This window comes from Lipotes vexillifer, unplaced genomic scaffold (assembly GCF_000442215.2).
Source record: "Lipotes vexillifer unplaced genomic scaffold, Lipotes_vexillifer_v1.1 scaffold272, whole genome shotgun sequence".
In the NCBI taxonomy this organism is placed as follows: domain Eukaryota; kingdom Metazoa; phylum Chordata; class Mammalia; order Artiodactyla; family Lipotidae; genus Lipotes; species Lipotes vexillifer.
In genome coordinates this window covers 2,102,998-2,119,378 of record NW_006772469.1, presented here as the reverse complement: position 1 = coordinate 2,119,378, position 16,381 = coordinate 2,102,998, and the positions used below count along the sequence as shown (strand labels likewise).

Genomic DNA, 16,381 nt, shown 5'->3' with positions numbered 1-16,381 from the left:
CTCATCTGTGTTAGAAAGTGGCACCAATGACTAATACTCAAATTTGCCTTTCCCCAGACTAGGTTCAGAAGCCTATCAATATATTTCTAGGTTGAACACAGGTGAAAATCAAGAACTTCTGTTGACTACCAAGTTTACCGCAAGCCATGACTTCAAGATGCCATAATGCTTACGTGGGATTGTTGAGAACGGGGGAAATCTTCCAAAATTCACCCTTGTTCTTCCTTCTATTTGGATGACTTAGTTGCTCAAGGGCAAGACACTTTTTAAACCTTACTAGGCCTCAAAGGAGACAAATATGATTAGGACGGAGCAACAGATTTCAGAGAAAATGATGTCCCTTTGACAAAAATGGTTCTGACTTTGAAGAGGGGAATAGGATAGCCTTCAACATTTGAGAAAAGCAAAGAACAGAACACACGAGTAATTCACAGCATCTAAATGAGACATTATCATTCAGAACCACCTCCGCACCTACTATTTCCCACCCCCAGATCATGGGCAGGGATTTCTTTTCTCTAATGGTCTTCTAAAAGATAGTATAATACTCTGAAGAGAAATAATCAGTGTTGGATTGTTGGTCCTTATAGTCCTTTTGTGTATGTAGGGCAGTAATCATCTTTTCTTCTGTCAGAAGTCTTTATCCCAGCCTGACAGCTCATCAGGAGGCACCCCCTTCTCGGGAGGATACTTGTCAAAGTAGCTGTGATCTGTGGGTCCACTTAGCTAGTAGAAAAAGGATGAAACCAAAGGTGAGGATAACATTGACGAAGCATGCGAGAACATATGGGGAATGCTTTCTGTATCTGAACACTGATTTTCTACTGCAACCACTTGTAATGTACATATAAGGAAAAGATAACCAGTTATCATTTTTGAGTCACACTCTCAGCCTCATGAGATCTCCCCTTTAGAACAAATGGATCGGGTCCCAGAATTACATGTAGTAGGAGCTACCTGGCTTAAGGAGTTATTTCTGAAAGAAAAGGTGACAGAAATGATGTCTCTTTTTTTCAAATTGGAAAATATTTTAAAAGGAAATATCAAAAATATCAAAATTTGCCAGAATCCTTCTTCCACTTTATAATAAAGTTTCTCACTGATCTTGAATTTTTATAGGGTCAATTGACCCATATAAATTCTCCAGAATGTCAAACAAAGGGACAATTCAAAATACTAGTGACCTTGTTAAAAGAGTGAAATGACTCTGGTATTAAATTACTTTGCAAATCAAGTGGGTTCCAATTCTTTGCTTTCAAACAATCTTCATTAGTACCTAATTGAATTATCAGCTGATAGATCACTAAAAATACTATTTATGATCCATCATAATGAGTTTTGTGGGGGCATAAGGAGACTACCCAGAAGGTGCTCAAAGTGACATTGCTATTATAAAATCCTCCACTCTCATTTACTTATTTATGTGAACACAGCTCTTAGCACTTTCATCTATAGAAAAATAATTTTAAAAAGAAATAGAATTGATGTGGCATCTGATCCCATTTTTTAATAAATAATATTCATCCACAAGTATATTAATTTCTTTTCAAAACATTTTCGTTTAATAATTGTTTAAAAATTTATAATATATGTATGTTGTTTGATACTACATGCTACAAAAATGTAATTATAACTGAATCTAGAAGAAATATTTGTGTTGCCAGTGAAATTTTTATCCTCACAAAAATTTTTAATTTTATAAAACTAAAATTGAAAGGCACTTAAAGAATGATTAATAGAAGACCATCCAGTATAAAAATCTTTTACATTAGGATGAAATTTTATAGAGAAAATCTAATGGAAACATAAAAATAGGAGTTTAGAGAGAAAAAGTAGTCATGTAATATTTCTATTTTTTAAATGGCTGATGGGTTTCATATCTCAATGGCATTTAGATTACACTGGATATATTTAAAGGGGCAAAGTAAGAGTAATGTTTTATTGTAAAATGTCAATATTTACAACATACTCGAAATTACATTTTCCATAATGACTTAGACGAGTAATGAAAAAATTCAGATGTCAATCTAAAAAGGTACAAAGAAAGACAAATATCCTCAAAATTCCTTTACAGAGAACTCAACATAACATCATTTGTAGGGTGTTGACTAGATTATTCCTGAGCCATCCCCCTCCCTCCCCAACTTAGCAGATGTTCTGCTTTCTCTGGAGCTGTGCTGTCCAACCAGCAATGGGGACTGAGCACTGGAAATAGAGCTAGTCGGAACTGAGATGGCTGAAAGTGGAAAAACCACTTGGGATTTTTGAAAATTCAGTATGAAAAAAATAAATGTAACATCTTTATTAATATATTAATATTCTGTGTTTGTTATATGTTGAAATAATATTTAATGTATTACGATAATTAAAATTAATTTCACCCATTTCTTTTTACCTTTTTTAATACGGCTACTGGAAAATTTTAAATTACATATAGGTTCATATTATTATATTTTTGGAACCATCAGTCAGCCTGACCAACACTGGCTACCTTGGGATTTAGATTTACATGTAATCCATTCTTAAGAGCTGAGCTAAGGTCTATTGAATACATAATGCTATTTAGACCATATAGTCACAATTGCAAAGACATTTTCACTTAAATTTAAAAACTGTTAAAAAATTTTTTTAATCTATTCTACACACACACACACACACACACACACACACACACACACCCCTAAAACCTGTTTACAAAAACAAATACTTGGAAAAAAATCAAGAGAGTAATATAGTAGATACCATACCTCTCTTTGTAAAGGTGATGGAAGGTTCCGGGCTTTCAGTCCTTCCCAATTAAAACCATTTAACCATCTGAGAAATCAGAAAAGTACAGAGAAATATTACTTATCTGGTAAACTATTAGCATGTCAAGTCATCTGTCCACCCATTTTGTTGCCTGCTCCCTGCCTGCAACAGTACAGCTGAAAGTGATCAGAGGAAAATACCAACCATGCCCACACACATGTGTGTCTCTCACATTAAATCCATGGCCACTACCCTCAGGGGGGCCTTTAATGCTGCCCAGCAGTCAGTCTAGATTCCCCTGTTGTTCCCCTCGTCACACTCCCTTAGACTCATAATCCATACTTCGTCCTCTCTCCTCAAATTTCAGACCTCCTATCCATCTTCCCTCCCAAATGATAGGCCTGACTTCCTATTTCACTAAGAAACCAGGAGCAGAAAAGAGAACTTCTACAGTTTTCCAGCAGCAAACCTGCCTGTGTACGCACATCTGTGTGTTCCCTTTCTCTACTGCACCATGAATGAACTGCCCTTGCTTCTCACTAAGGTCAGCTCCTCTGCTGTGTATTTGATCTTGTAGACATTCTCTATTCAGACATGCTCCTTAAATTCTCCTCTCTCCTGAATCTTTAACATCGTCTCTCCTGGAGCATTCGAATCAGTATGGAAACATTTAAATTCTTCCAACCACAAAGCAATCTCCCTTGACCTGAACTCCCCTCCAACTCTCATTCCATTTCTCTCTTCCCACTGGAGGAAAACTTGAAAGAGTAATCGAATCACCGTATCAACTGCGGACAAAAAAACTGTTGCCTGCTACTCCGCTAAACACTAAATGTTGCCTGCCCTGAAGCCGTCAGCCATTGAAGCCACCTGATGGGGAATTCAGGATGGAGAAAAACTGAATACTGGCCCTAGATAGTTAAGATGCATATCTAAGGGGTAATTTCAAGGAGCCCAAACTCTTACATCTTCCCATATCTAGAAAAGCAGTAAAATCGTTGACTTGAGATGTCTTCTATTTGTGATTAGCGGTCAATTTTTTTTCTTTTTCTTTTTAAAATTGAAGTATAGTTGCTGTACAGCAGTATGTAAGTTACAGGTGTACAATACAGTGATGCACAATTTTTAAAACTTATACTCCATCTATAGTTATTACAAAATATTGGCTATATTTCCTGTGTTGTACAATATATCCTTGTAACTCATTCTATACCTAATAGTTTGTACCTCTTACTCCCCAACCCCTATATGGCCCTTCCCCACTTCAGCAGTAAACTTCCAATGTTGTACTACATGTTTTTGTTTTTAAAGCCAAAACTCTTATATATCCTGATTCCTCCTTTACTTCTTTGCAGCAGTTCCTCAGAGCTGAGAGGTTGTCTCCTGGGCTACAGTGCTCAATAAGGTCTCCAAATAAAACATAACTTGCAACTTTTAGGTTGTGTGTTTTTCTTCAGTCGACACTACCCATTTTCTCCTGGGCACACCGCAATCAGGCTTCACCCTCTCCACTCCAGCGAATTCCCTCAATTCTCAGTTTTCATCTTACTCTTAGCACAGCTCATCACTCACACTTCCCAAAACACTTTCTTCACTTGGCGCCAGAGACATGCCCTTTTCCTGGCTTTCTTCCTACCATCTTGGGTGCTTTCTCTCATTTTCCATTGCTATTTCCATAGGAAGTTGGCATGATCTGGGGCTCAGTCCTTGGACCTCTTCTTCCAACTACTCCCACTTTCTAGGAAATCTCATTCACTCTTGTGCCTTTAAATAGCATGTATAAACTGATTACTCCCAAACTGCTATTTCCACCACCACCCTGCCCCCTTACACACACACACACACACACACACACACACTGCTTAACAGGCTGCTAGCTACAAGTGCTATTCACCATCTCCCCACTGGATGTCTAACGGGCATCTAGCTGTATCAGGTCCACATTGAAGCTCCAAATTTTCCCCAACGAACTTCCCTCAACTCTCCCAGTTGCTCAAACCAACGACTTTGGAGTTATCCTTTCTCTCACATCCTATATCAGTCCATATGTAAATCTAGTCTGTTACGTTCAAAATACGTTGGTATTCAGAACCTGGCCAATACTCAACACCTCCACTCTACCAGCCTGGGCCAAGCCACAGTTATTTCTTGCCTGTATTAGTATAATAACATCCTAACAGGTCCTCCTGCTTTTGTCCATGGGAAACAGCCCAGCAGCAAGGGTGATCATTTAAAATGCAAGTCATTTGGAGGAAAGGTTTCCTCCAACATTTTAAGTTTGGAGGAAAACTTGAAAGAGTAATCTAATCGCTGTATCAACTGCGGACAAAAAAACCTGCAGCCTGCCATCCCAGTAAACACTAAATGTTGCCTGCCTAAAGCCATCAGCCATTGCAGCCTTTGTTCACATCATGCCTTTGTTCAAAACTGTCCAATGCTTCCAATTTCACTCAGTGTAAAAGGCAAAGTCATTACCATGTCTTTATTAAAACCCACAGGCCTTATCACCCTTTCCACCACCACCCTTCCACCACCCTGCCACTGCCCTACCTTTCTCTTTCTCTCTCTCTTTGCTCCTTTGTCTCCTCAACATTCTTCCAACAAGCTTGGGATGTCCCCACTTCATGACCTTTGCACTTGAGCCCCTGTAGCTGAATTGTCCTTACCCCAGATTTCCACAGGGTTTGTCTCCTCAACACCCTCAGGTATTTTCTCGAAGCTCATCTTCTTAGAGAGGCCTTCGTTGGCCATCCAGTCTAACATGGCAGCCCCTCCCCAACCCCACCCCCATGTACTTCCCATCCTCCTTCCATACTTTATTTTCTCTCCTTATAACTTACTGCCTTCTAATACACCTACTATACACTTAATTATTTTCTTTATTTTCTGTCTCCCCAACTAGAATGCAAGCTCCGTGAGGGCAGGGGTTTTTGTCTGTTTCCTTTCCTTCTGTGACCCTAACACTTGCAACAGTACTTGACACAAAACAGGGGCTCCAATAAATGTCTGTTGAATAACTGAATGACTCTACAAGAGAACACCCTTACATAGGACCTCTAACTATCATGTCTTACAGTATCACACTGCCATGGTGGTGATGCTATTGGTGAAATGTATATAAGAGGCTCCAAGATAAAAAGTATTTTACAGTTATCTGTAATGAGAGGAGGCCGATGGCCAGATGAAGTTCTTTCATTTATTGCTTCCAAACTATTAATCTAAAAAGAAGGACTGATCTGGTCTTTAGGATAAGTATCAGACTTGGTGAGATGGAAATGCAACACCAGAAATGAGGAGGACTTGCTCCTCTCAGACAGAAACAACGTACTCTGTCTCTCAGAATCTTATAAAGAACCTGGAATAATACTGTTTAAATCCACTGATCTTTTCTATTGGGACACTGAGGTCAGGTCAGCCAGCCAACAAAAATTTATGGAAAGTCAACTTGGCCCCAGGCATCAAAAAGAACAAAGACCCTGCTTTTAAGATATTTTTATTTTGGCAGGAGGTGACAAGTAATCAAACAAAACAGTAAACAATACGAACATTTACATTAATTTCATATACTAATACGTACTAGGAAGATAAAAGAGAATAAAATGGTGGATGATGACTGGGATACGGATGGGTTGGGAGATGCTGCTTTTAGCTAGGGTGCTATCTGAAGAAGTCATATTTGAATTAAGGTCAGAATGAAGAGAAGGGAGAAGCCATGGGAAGATTTGTGGCAGTGACCTTCTGAATGGAAGAAAGTGATAGGAATGAGCTGAAGTGTGGTGAGTGGAGGGGAAACGAGAGAAAAAATATGATGTCTGAGGACCAGCCAGAGGCCAGATCCTATAGGGTCTTGTAGAACACAAGGGATCAAGATTTTATGCTTATCGGGAAGCCAGTAGAAAGTTGTAAGGAAGTGATGCAATCTAAATATGTTTTCAGAAGACGATTCCGGCTGCTATGTGAAGAATAACCGCAGCGGGGGCGTGACAGGTCAGGGTGGTGGTGGGAGGTATCAGAATGAAGGCTGGGAGAGTTTAGGAGGCCCTCGTATTCATCGGTCTGTCAACCGTATCCGAAGTTACCCTTTTCTACCTTTTTCAATCTCCTCCCTCTCGTGGAGTTGGTTTTGGGTCAGTCCTTGACTGGATTTCCCATTCCAAGTCTAAGCTTAGCAAGGGAAAAAGTACTAAAAACAGAGGGCGGGCTCTTAGTACATTCCATTTCAGATGCCATTCTTAACCCAAAGTGCCATTTTGCTCTACACTGTTCAGTCTCTAAGCAAAGAGTGAGCGTCGGAGAGCAATCCTAGATGTATGACTTCCCTTGTCCTTGCTGCAAAACCACAGAAGTCCTCTCCATGATCCACCCATCACCTTCTTTGCACAGACCGAGGCTCAAGTTTTAGGGATTTATAGGCACACAGTTCTGTGGATTCTTTTCTTTTGCCACAGATAACTGACACAATTCCTTTTCACATATTTTACAATGCTCTCTACCCAGATGCTACTCCATAAATATTAATAAAAATCACTACTGTTACTCTACTGAATCAAAGAGCCTATGCATTTCTTGCTGAGTACTTATTACAATTTGACTCATGGCAATATTTACTTAACATGAGTGGTTATTCACCTAACACCTGGCCCTTTTGACACTAACCACATTTTAAGTAATCCAAGTGCCAGCACGCAGTCGTGTGTGAAAAATATTCACTAAAGAAATATTAGCAGCAACTGTACATAAATTGCTTCTTCATTTTTAGAAGAGTAGTAGCTATTCTTGAGAGTAAAATTCTAGAGACTGGAAATATTAAAGGTAATATTAAGAGACCTGAAACAAATTACTCCTCTACCTAGCAGGAAAGATTCAATTGTACCCTACAACAATATTATCCCTCTTTTCAGAGAGGTGTTGGAAGACATGATTGGTACCTAGTTTGTAAGTTAACTTACAAATAGGAGAGGGAGGAACTCTATTTTTAAGAAAGATGATTTAACACAGACTGGACAAACATATAACAATATGCCACGTTTAACTGTATTGTTTTTAAATACAAAATTGAAATAAATGGTTCTCCAAGGAAAAAAGATGTTTTACTTTAGAGAGGAGTGGGAAAATCTGATGGCAAATTTTAGAAAGAATGTTTTTTTAAAAAACATTACAAGAATATACTGGGTAGTGAAGCTATATATGCCTTGGAGACTTAAGGAAGGTTATAGAAGACTCCTATTTGAAAGCAAAGAGAGCTCTATTTTTCAGACCCCCGTGCCCCATCTTTGTATGCTAAGAAGCACTATGAAAATCAGATGAAATAATGCTTTTGATCTCCCTGAGCTCACCGGAAGGCACTGTGTAAATTTGGTACATCTTATTAGTGAACTCTGCCCCACACACAGCAGCTGCAGCTGTATACTTGGCAAAGAACACCTGTCTGTTAAGAAGAGTGGGCAAATTAATCCTTATTGGGAAGGAGATTCAAAATTCTTCATTACCATGCTGAAGTGAGAAAATCCTTTAGCATGAGTCTGCATGTACATCTAATCACAATTTGACAGCTATATTTAAATGAGCCTCAGGTAAATGAGAAGTAAGAGATAAAACGGGAACCTGTTAACAATTATATCACTTCTATTTCCCAACTACCCCAGAGCAAACATGAAGATGCTTCTTTAATGAGATAAAAGAGGAAATACATTGGAAGGGGGACTTTAACTGACTGGACACTTGTTTGTTCAATATGAACGGTGTGCTTATGTTTCATTGTATCATGAGAAAAGAAACTGTGATAACAGCACGTAGGAAGAGAGATAAATTGGAATCTAAGACAAATAATGAGCTTTACACTAAAGACAATCCAAAAGATGACAAAGAACAATAAAATACGTATTTTGATGTCTATAAAATCCACAGATGGGTCTGTCTCCATCTCTTCCTCCCTCCCTGCTTCCCCATCCCCGTCCTGATATATCCTTATGGCAGAGCCCGATATGAATTTACAATGTTGAATACATGGCTTTATTTCAAGAAAGTTCATGAATAGATAGAGCAGGGCTGGCAGCTTGGGGACTTTTTTTTTTTTTTTTGAGCTGCACCACTACTGTTCAGAAAAACGAATAGTTGTTTCTATTCAGCAGCATCTCTCCCTTTATTTTCACACTGTGTTGATGTGCCCCTAATTCTTCAGTAAAAATATCCAGAGAGGAATAAAATGTTGAGAGGTGTTTTTCTTTCTGAAAGTGCACACAGCAGTGTGCTCAACGGTTTTCAGTAATGAAATTCTCAAATTTATTTTTTGTACTATCAATAGGTGATGTTTCACTTCTGTAAATCATAAGCAAAATCAAAACATCTCAAGGATTGCAGGATTTAGCTAGGCATAGATTAAAAAAAAACCCAAAAAACTCCAAGGCCTGAACTTCCACATATGGAATGAAATCAGAGAGTTTATATTATGGAAGTTATTGATGGTTTTAAAGACCAGCTTTAGAAATTCACAGACATGAAAAAGGTGCTTTTTAGATTATTACATAAGGATAAAACACTGTTTGAGGTTTTGTGGAAATCAATGTACTTTACTCCAAAAGTAAAATATGATAGGAAGCTTAAAAATGTGGAGAGCTGGTCAAAGGAAAATTATATTTAAAATAAATATATAATATTAATTAAAACTGAAATAGAATACTATTTAACAGTTGGTTTAGCTGACCCATTCTCTAGAATATTGAGAACAATAACTATCCTACTTTAACTGTAAATGAAACGTCAAAATTAGAACTTGATTCCTTTATAGAATCCAAGTTAATATTAAAAAATAATAATGGAGATTGCAGCAGATAAAAAGCTAAGTTGCTATAACTTGAATATGTGACTTTGTAATTTGTTTTATAACTTCATCGCAGCTAGTAAAACACAAATTAAAAATAAAGCACCAAAAGGGAAAACTTGATCATCTGTGTAGGGATCTTTACAGACTGAGAGAAGCTTCAAGATTACCACACTTTAAAAATAAATTTCTAGATTTTTCTGGGCAAAGAAGTAACTATGTACCTGTGTTTCTTAATGTCATTGATTCCATTCTTCAGATTTCCTAGTCTTTCTGTTGGGTTTTGCCTAAAATAAAAATTTTAAGTCAATTTATAATAATTATGTTTGAGTGAATTTTACATTAAAATTTAACAATTTTTCTTTACTCATTCATTCATTTTGTCAACAATATTCATAGACCAGGCACATCTGAGTATAAAGGAGATGGAAAACACATGCCCCCCCTGGGGGAGCCACAGTCAAATTACAGTCAGGAATATGAATATATGTATTCAATATCTATATATCCCAATATAGAGATATAGGTATATACATACGGATATATAGATATAGGTACCTCCCAGTGCTTTAAATGAGCTATGAATAAATAAATAAACAGGAGGATGCCACCTTACCAAGTCTGCTAAGGAAACCAGGGAAAGCTTTAGAGAATCATTTACAACAGAGCTGAAAGTTTAGAAGCATGTAGAAATTTCTGTGGGCAACTCACAGCTAGGTTTCATGTTTTAAATTTACTAAATTTTAAAGCTTTTTAAAAAGTTCAAGTGTGCAAGAAAACTGCAACAAAATGAAGCTTAAACAAAATTCTAGAAGTCTTCTGTTCTCCAATAAATTATTTTTAGTGGTAAGTAGAAATTTGGAGTAATTTAAAATAGAAGTACTTTTTTTAAATGAAGACTGAAAGAGGGCATATAGCAACACTTTATCATCGCCACTAATTTTCAAAATAACGAGGCTGTAAACTACTCCTTTGTTAAGCTAAGTTTTGTGGTTCTATTTTCCTCTAACAGACAAAGATGATTCTCAAAGATAATCTGAACAATCTGCATCTCTTTTAAACTATAAGTAGGTACTGTGTATTACATGAAGGAAACTCAAACTTCTAGCACAGACGGCAAAATAGAAAATGATTTTCATTAAATATAATTTAACTACATAGAAAAGTACAAAAAGTAAATATACACCTAACTTTAAAATGTGTGGCAGCAGAAATGAGAAGCCTTCACACCTTCCGCCAAGAACAAGGGGTTTTTAATAGTCATTCTCACCTGCAAAGCCTCCGAATCAAATCCTCAGGTCGTCTGGTTATCTTTCTGGGAAAATCAATTTTTTCAATTCCTTTGAGAATCAAATTGTAGGTCATCATTTGGTCAATCCCAGAAAAGGGCGGGCTAGAGAAAAGCCAAAATAGGACACTAGGACCAGCATCTGAGACACATTTACAACTAAATTTCTTTTCTTTTTTTCCCTCCCTCCCTCCCTCTCATGAGTTGTTTTATAGAAAAACTGGATATATGCTAGAAAATAATTTCATATAACTTAACAAAATACACACACACACACGCACACACATACACACAGAGGTAATCTGTCAAGTGGTGATAATCACTAAAAAGAAAAATAAAGGGGAGGACAGAGAGTGAGAGAGAGGAGGTGTGTTTTTTTTTAGACACAGTGGATAGGAAAAGCATCTCTCATATGTTGGCAGTTGAGCAGAGGTGGGAGTGAATGAGCCACACAGGCAAGGGATTCCAAGACAGCAAGTACAAAGGCCAGGAGTCAGGAGTGGACATGGGTTGTTCTTGGAACAGAAAGGAGGGCAGTGTTGCTGGTGGAGTGAGGAAGCAGGAGAGAGTATAAGAGGTAAGGGCAGCATGGTCATCTCGATCTAGCGGGCTATGGGAAGGACCTGGGGATACGCTCAGGTCAGGTGATCTAATTTACAGAAGCCAGAGTAAGCTTTTAAAAAATGTGTTGAAAATAAACTGTGATGGTACTAGCGGTGGGGGAAGGCAGGCCTGGTAGCCTGGACTCGAACAGTAGTGGTGAAGGTGGTGAGAAATGGTGGGATTCTGGATTATTTCGATGGCATAAAGTCAACAGGATTTGCTACTGAGGTGAATGTGGTATGCAGGAGAAAGAAAGGATTCAAGAATGATACTGAAGTGTTTTGACCTATGGAACGGAGCTACTGTTACTGGTGTGGAGGTCAGGCTGGGAGTGCGCAGGTTCAGAGCAGGTTCTGAGGAAGAGAATCGAGTTGCATCTTGAACATCCAAATAGAGATGCTAAGCAGACAGTTGCATTTATGAGTCTGACATTCAGGGAAGAGGTTAGGGCTGGAGGTATGATTCCGGGGAGTCATCAGACAGTATCTATGGGCCACGGGGCTTGATGTTATCACCCAAGGAGTGAGTGGGTAGGAAAGAGGTCAAGGACTGTAGTGGCCCGATGACCACTGAAGAAGGTCAGGATGACAAGAAGAATCCAGCAACAGACACTGAGCTGCAGCCTCTAGCACGAAGAGAGAATTTCAAGGCAAGTGTTGCTAAGATGAGTAAGAAAGCACTGGAAATTAACCGTTGGATTTGGATAACATGTTCATGCATGGACTCTGCTTTTAAAAACACTTTCATACCTATTCTATTGTATCATTTAATTTTTGAAAATTAAAGATGATTTTCATGAATGACTCTGTTGTATCTTGGTCACGCTTGAGACCTTTGGATACCAGAGTTCCCACTCTTGGTAATGAACCTGAAACAAGTTCAGTGCACCAACTTTTCAATAATCCATGTTTCACTTGGAAAGAAAATGAGGTAGAAAACAAAAACCATTGCTACAATTCCTTCAGCTTATTTATATATTTACAAGTAGGTTGTGTTTTGGTTTGGTTTGGTTTTTTAGTTCTTTTGTTTTACCTCCTGCCTTTAGGGCATTTAAAATGAACTTTTCTCACGCCCTACCCGAAAAGCCTCTATAACAGCAATTTTGCACCTTCTTCATGACAGCTCAAGGTCACTTCAGCAACTCCAAGTTATTGAGGATTTTTTCCCCTTCCTTATTCTCTCACTTTATTTCCCTACTTCTTGTGACAATTTATTCCAGCTGACGAAGACTGAAATGCATATTCTCCAGTTACCTACAAGAGCCATCATGAATGTCTTAGAAATGCAGCTGACAAATTTTCCAGGGATGAGGAAACAAACTCTTGAAATAGAAATCCTTGTGTCCTGAGACCTTAATCAACTTTATCTCTGAATGACTACCTGGAAATTTTTCTCTTTTTTACTTCAAGATCTTAAGCAATGAATATTTGAAAATGATTACAGATAATATCAAATAATCTTTCATGTGGACAAGGAAAAAGAATGGAGCCATTCTTTTACACTGAAATCTGCAGTGTAAAAAGTTCAAGAAGATTCTACAAATCTCTCCTTTTGTAACGCAGGTGTTAAGACTGGAATCCCCATCACTGGGCTCATTCCAGCATTTCTTATGCCATTTCAAATGCAAATCCTCCCTGACTTCAAGACTGAGAATATTTGGTTGTAAAGGCTTAAAAGAATGACCAAATCAGTTAATGAGAAATGGAGGTAGAAAACCGGAAAGAAAACTACCTGATCTGAATTCTGTGTATACAGCCATGCATTATATTAAAAACTCTTATGTATAAGGCACACGTGTTTAATGAAAAGTGTGTCATATTTAGAGTCAAAAGACCTGAGATTAAATCCTTGATCTTAGGCAAGTAGCTCTTTGACCCAGTTTTCTAATCTATAAGATTTAAGTCATAAAATAATCATAATGCAAATTTAAATCATAAGATAATAAACAGTTCCTGCTTTAACTTCCATACAAGCTTGTGAAAACGAAATTAGATAATACACATGTAAGTGCTTTGTAAGTTGTCAAGGGCTTTACAAATGTGAGGTAATATGTGTGTGTACATGTGTGCATATACGTGTGTATGTGTGTGCAGGCAGGTTGAATATTTGGGATCCTGGATTCATTAATACAGCCCTTTAATCGCTTCAGGAATGGCAATCCAATTTTAACTTGTAAAACTCCTGCTGTGTCTTGTCTCTGTTCATTAGCACCTCTAGAAAGCAGTTGACAAGGGGATTAAAATTTAAATCCAGCAATGTTGCTTTCTTTCAGCATTTCTGGTTAATGATTTATTGTGAAAATGGAAGAACACGGCCAAATTTAATTGATCAACGGATTTAATGGAACTATGATTGCTATTTTTTCGACTACAAAAAAAAATATGAGGAAATAATAACAGCCCACAACTTCAATTTCCTTTCTTATTTTTATGATGGATTCCCCAAACCTTCACACACTTGATGTATTATCTATAATAACAGGCCTTGCCATTCTAGGTAAACCATAGCAATTTTGTACTCCTTTCCTGCACCTTCCTGAATCTTTTCACCATGTTACAAGCGAGAAAGCATGTTATATATGACATAACGTGAAGAGGAGAAGGCATCATGCTTAATCAAAAACACTTCCAAAATGTTAAATCATATATTTTTTATCATTAGTAAGTTATTTTTGCACTTCTCTAAAGAAGAGACAAAACACAAGGCACTTACTTGCCCGTGAGGAGCTCATACACTAGAATTCCCAGGGACCAAAAATCCACACTGAAGTCATGTCCTTTGTTGAGAATGACTTCAGGAGCTACGTACTCGGGAGTTCCACAGAACGTCCATGTTTTCTGTCCAGATCCTATTTTCTTAGCAAATCCAAAGTCAACCTGGAAAAGAAGATCAAAGAAATTTTCAGAGACCGTAAAACTCACATTCTTCTTTGTCTTCCGCTAACTTCTTCAATCTTCTTTCAACACCTCCACCCTCCCCTTCACACCACACACACACACACACACACACACACACACACACACTCCACTGACCCTCTCATTTATTCTTTTGCAGGGCCAAGTGTAAATCTCGTTACATTGGAGAAAATTCCACACACACACCTCTACGCCCACGAGGACGAGAGGGATGGTTTAGCAAGGAGAGACCCTTACAACCAAGGTGAAGGTCAGGGCAAGCAGACAAGTAACTTGCAAATCAATAGTGGTATTCATTGGCAAGAAGAGAGAAGGGGGAAGTGATAGACACTTGCGCCCTTTGAGCTTCATCATAAAAGGAAAAATGATAGCAGAACTGAGAGTTTGGGAAAGGGACCGTTGTTGAGAAGAAGAGGGGCTTAAAATTCTGGACAGTCTTTAAAAATATGCACAATGTCTGCACCCTCTAAATGCTGGCAGTCCAAAGTAAAAGCAAGGATCATCCCATCTCAACTTTGGCTGAACTCTGTACACCCTCAGTCTCTCTCAGGGTGGTAGCACTTGCATTAACTTTTTCTGCAAAAATACTGTCAGCACTCACAGTAGGCCAGGCTCTGTGCTACAGATACAGTGCTGACTAGGAGAAGCTCAGAGTGCTGGCAATACTTAAACAGATGTGATTAAAAAACTGCCATGTGAGACAGGATATAGTAAAAGATTATGCGAAGTATAAACTCAAAGAGGCAAAAAAAAAAAAAAAAAAAAAAAAGTGACATCTGAGCTCAGCACTGACTGAGGGTTAGGAACTCTCCCAGCGTGATGAATGGCTGCTACCCTCTTCTCTCTTTTCAGGATAGGCCCTTCCACTTCTCTGAGACTCTATTCAATGAACTCCGTGAACTGAATAAAGACAGGAAAGAAAGCTGGAGCAACAGAAGACCCACTCATTAAATCGAGGCAGTGTATATGACTGAAGTCTTGCCCTGCAAAACAAAGTTGGTTTCCTTCCACAGGGGCGATTTAGCATGTACTTTTCATCTCTAATACATAAAGATATTATTTTAGTAAAACCACCCTCCACCTCCAAGTAAACAGACACATAAATTATAGTTGGGCTTCAACATGCACATTTGAATAGATTCATTATACATGGACTATCTCAATAATATGGCAATAATCTTGGCTAAAAAAATTAAATAAATCAGGTTAACACATCAAAATAGGCCCTCACCTAAAAAAATATGAATCAGTGAACTATAAAATCTAGCCCTCATTTATTTATTCAAATATTAATATTTAAAACATTTGTCATATGTTTAAAAATCTCTTAGAAATTTACCTTTTTACTAAGGCTTTTTGGTATTTATCACATAACAGCAAGGATATCCTTATTAGAAAAAAGGGAATTTAAACAATCTAATTTGAAGTGGGCTTTTGCTCTTTTCTTTTATCTACACAGAATGACTCGCAAAGATTGTACCTAAGAGATGGCTGGGAATATTATGAAATTAAAATTTGTAACTAGCTGAAATTAGCATATCTACTTATTCCTCAGCTAAAGAACCAATATGAAAATCTTAGCTAATTTTATAAAGACTGAAATTTAAGAAACAAGAAAGCAATGCTTACAATTTCATTTGCATCCATGCATGTATGAAAATATTATATTTTGTAGTTCTGTAACAGCCCTTCAACTCATTTTTTAAACTGCACTTAAGTTTCCCATGTAAGGATGACTGGAAGTTCATTAGATGTTTAGGAGAGCTTTTCTAGTTCTGAAAGTAAGAAATTTTAATTTGAGTACCTGATTTTGCTTTTGTATTTACATATTGACCCAAAGAGATGGCAATAATTATATTAAGATTTTAAGATTTATGAAAACTTACCACTTCCTTTATCTCCTTTGATCTTATCAACTTTAGTCTAATCCATTTGGTTGGAGGAAATTGATGCTCAGACCTATTCAAAGTCATGTGCCAAATATAGAAGGTCCCAGATCTTCTGATG

The 16,381-nt window shown here is 37.7% G+C and overlaps 1 protein-coding gene across 2 annotated transcripts in view; it reads right to left on the bottom strand.

Moving 5' to 3' along the window:
• Positions 1-345: 345 nt before the first annotated feature.
• Positions 346-16,381, bottom strand: part of PRKG2 (protein kinase cGMP-dependent 2) — a 101,121-nt gene continuing 85,085 nt past the window's right edge. Inside the window, exons 15-19 of one of the 2 annotated variants that reach the window (XM_007447558.1) lie at positions 14,172-14,335; positions 10,839-10,961; positions 9,793-9,855; positions 2,748-2,814; positions 346-726 (exon numbers count right to left, since the gene is read on the bottom strand). In XM_007447558.1, coding sequence (XP_007447620.1) covers positions 631-726; positions 2,748-2,814; positions 9,793-9,855; positions 10,839-10,961; positions 14,172-14,335 — 513 coding nt within the window. In that variant the 3' untranslated portion in view covers positions 346-630. The remainder of the gene's footprint in view (positions 727-2,747; positions 2,815-9,792; positions 9,856-10,838; positions 10,962-14,171; positions 14,336-16,381) is intronic. The other variant, XM_007447557.1, reaches the window with a different exon arrangement.